Below are 2760 nucleotides of genomic sequence, written 5' to 3' on the forward strand. Positions count from 1 at the left end.
AAGTCCTGGTAGCTAACCATTGGACTGTCCCTCTGTCGTGCATCCCCAACTCGAGTTATACTCATCATAAACTTGATCATAATCATGATCCATATCCATCACCCTCACTGGTGAATATTTATGGGGGCGAGTTCATCCGGGCCTTTCACAGTGCCCGGCCACACTTACGACATAGGGTCAACAGAGTATCAAGTCTCGACCTGGAGCACGTGGTGGCTAGCCACTGCTACTATCCAGGGAAACTCGTATCTCAGATAGTGGAAGTGCAATATTCACATTTATCAATGATTCAGCATAGACATGCATTCAATCTCATCCATGGATCAACATCCATCTCAGCCATCCGGCTCACGGTTCAGTCCAGAACCAGCGAATATTCATATCATACACAGCCATTCCGGCTCACGGTTCAATCCAAAACCAACCAATATGTATAATCATACACAGCCATTCCGGCTCACAACAAAACAGCACTTCCACCATTCAACATCATTAAATTCATAAAATCGGCATTTAAGCCATAAATCATTTTCTCAATTCATTTCACTTTGAAATCGAGTTTTAACTCTTTTCAGCCTTGGCTTTAAAGATCTCATTTCTCAAATCATCTCAGGCTCATAAGCCACTTTTACTCAAGGTAAATTCCCTTTTGAAAACAATGCCACTCTTGGCATCCTCTTTCCAAACTTCCAATCATTTCTAAAGCTTTAAAGAATCGGTTCAGCAATAAATCATTTATCAAAACCAAATCAATTAAAGCAACCCAGGCTGAATTTCAAGAGTATTCTATCTTTCACATCATCAAAATAATTGACTCAATTCAAACCAATCCTCAACGGATTAAACTCATTTCAAATCTTTAAAGAATCAACTTCAAACATTACATTTCACAAGCCACACAACAATTCGGCCAAACCAACATCCATAGTCATTCGAGTCAATCAAATAATACATAAGGCAGATACAATCACCAAATACACAATATCTCACATCAGTACCCATATGTAATAATTCCAATAATAAACTATATTTTTTGGAAAGCGCCCCTACCTCAAAACGCAATTCCATAATCCAAACGCCTCATCAAGTCCTTTCCGCCTCAACCCGAACTGACGGCAACCAAAACCTCAGCTCACAGCCACGTTCACAATAACCATAGCAACACTAATCGCAGAATACAATAATCAGGACTCTATCCCACGTTACCAAAATTCATATTCATTAACCAAACAAAACGAAATACTAACGCGAGGCTTTCCGAAACATACTTATCGAAACGAAGAAGGAACGGCTGAACCGAACAGCGGCGGTCTCTGAACCGGTTCGGCGGCAGCCCGGCAGCCACCTCAAGCGACAGCAGCGACCGGACTCCGGCGTTGGTAACTGAAACCCACATACAGAGGTGATAAAGCTTCCAGAATCTTAAACGAATGAAAACCAAATTCAAAGCCCTTACCGGTAGAGTTTTCCGGCGACAGCAGAAGTAGCCAGAGGCTCCGGCGGCGGTCCTGGAAGTCACAGAACCACTCCCGGCGGTCAGTATCACAGAGACGCAGCTCCCTTGTCCGGCAGCGGCACCTGCGACGGCTTGAACACTCTTCTAGCTGCAGTTCAGCTTGCCATCGCCCGCAGCGGCGAGCTCAGATGGTGGCGGACACAACCCTCCTCCTTACTCGTTCCGATCTCCCTCTCCAGCGGCAACAAGGGAATGGCAGATCCTTCACAACGGCGGCGGCAAGCTCGCGGCAACAGCCGGCGACGAGCAGACCGGCTACTAGGCGGCGCGACCCTTTCCCCCATCGCGGCTCTCTCCTTCGCCTCAAATCTGCTCTGCGATGGCGCAAGGACGGCGGCGCAGCTGGATTGGGTACGGCGGTTCCAACAGAGACGAGTTCCTCTGGCTCATGCAGCAGCGTCGTTGGGAGAAGCAGCGGCGACAGTGCGGCCTCAGGGGGACGGCGACGCCTCCCTCCGCGGATCCTCTCTCTCCATCACATCTCTCTTCAACTGGCGGCGATGAAGGTGATCGGCATGGTGACGGGCTCGGCGGCTGCGTCGCTCTCCTCCCCTCCCCCGTCGGCGGACTCTTTCCTTCTTCCCCCTCTATTTTATTTTCTTTCTCCCCTTGGGTCTCACTGTGTGCGTGTGTTTGTGTTCATCACAGGGCTGCGTAGCAAAGAGGATGAAGGAGAGACTGTTGGCTGCGCAGCATGAAGAGAAGGGTTTTTGGGGATAGTGTATCAATGCATGAGTTGGATATTGGCTAGCATCAGGAGTTGAGGATGGCTTGTTGTTGAATTTGGTACACTTTGATTGATTTCAAAGAAAAGGGATGAAATTGGCATGTTTTAATTGATTTTGAAAAGAGTTGAAAGTGGCTTGTTTTGAAAATGGCACTTTGTGGTTTTGAATGAAAATATGGTTTTTGGGCATACTTTGACGGGACATAACTTGGACTACGGATCTTTGATTTGTGCCAAATCTGTTTAGAAATGAAATTGGATCCGGGATGTCCATGCCGTTCGAAGAACGGGTGAAAAATGATTTAAAATGAGAGAGTTATGACCGTCGGAAGATTGGGGGTTGAATATGTGAATTCTGCAGCTTTTAACTTAGAAAATTTTTAGCAGAATGACCCCTCGCGCGTAGGCGCACTTAGCGCGTATGCGCCGTTCTTCGAGAAAGCATCATCCACGCGTGCGCGTGGAGTGTGCGTACGCGTGGCCCTGTTTTCATCCCAAAGTTGATTTTTGAGTTTTA

General features: G+C 47.1%; 1 protein-coding gene across 1 annotated transcript; it reads right to left on the bottom strand.

The window, feature by feature from the left end:
- On the bottom strand, window positions 1145–1800 carry LOC110266905. The gene is made up of 4 exons (XM_021111960.1): window positions 1657–1800; window positions 1457–1600; window positions 1269–1383; window positions 1145–1164 (listed from the first exon to the last, which is right to left on the bottom strand). The coding sequence occupies exons 1-4, from the start codon at window positions 1798–1800 to the stop codon at window positions 1145–1147; spliced, it is 423 nt and encodes a 140-aa protein (XP_020967619.1).

This window comes from Arachis ipaensis, chromosome B09 (assembly GCF_000816755.2).
Source record: "Arachis ipaensis cultivar K30076 chromosome B09, Araip1.1, whole genome shotgun sequence".
Taxonomy (NCBI): Eukaryota; Viridiplantae; Streptophyta; class Magnoliopsida; order Fabales; family Fabaceae; genus Arachis; species Arachis ipaensis.

Bases quoted from the DNA above. Each gene is read 5' to 3' on its own strand.
- LOC110266905 (XM_021111960.1), bottom strand. From the start codon at position 1,800: ATGGGGGAAAGGGTCGCGCCGCCTAGTAGCCGGTCTGCTCGTCGCCGG. The intron at 1,601-1,656 runs GTCCGCCACCAT...AACTGCAGCTAG, and splicing joins CGAGTAAGGAGGAGGGTTGT to AAGAGTGTTCAAGCCGTCGC. The intron at 1,384-1,456 runs GTAAGGGCTTTG...TGTGGGTTTCAG, and splicing joins GTCGCCGGAAAACTCTACCG to TTACCAACGCCGGAGTCCGG.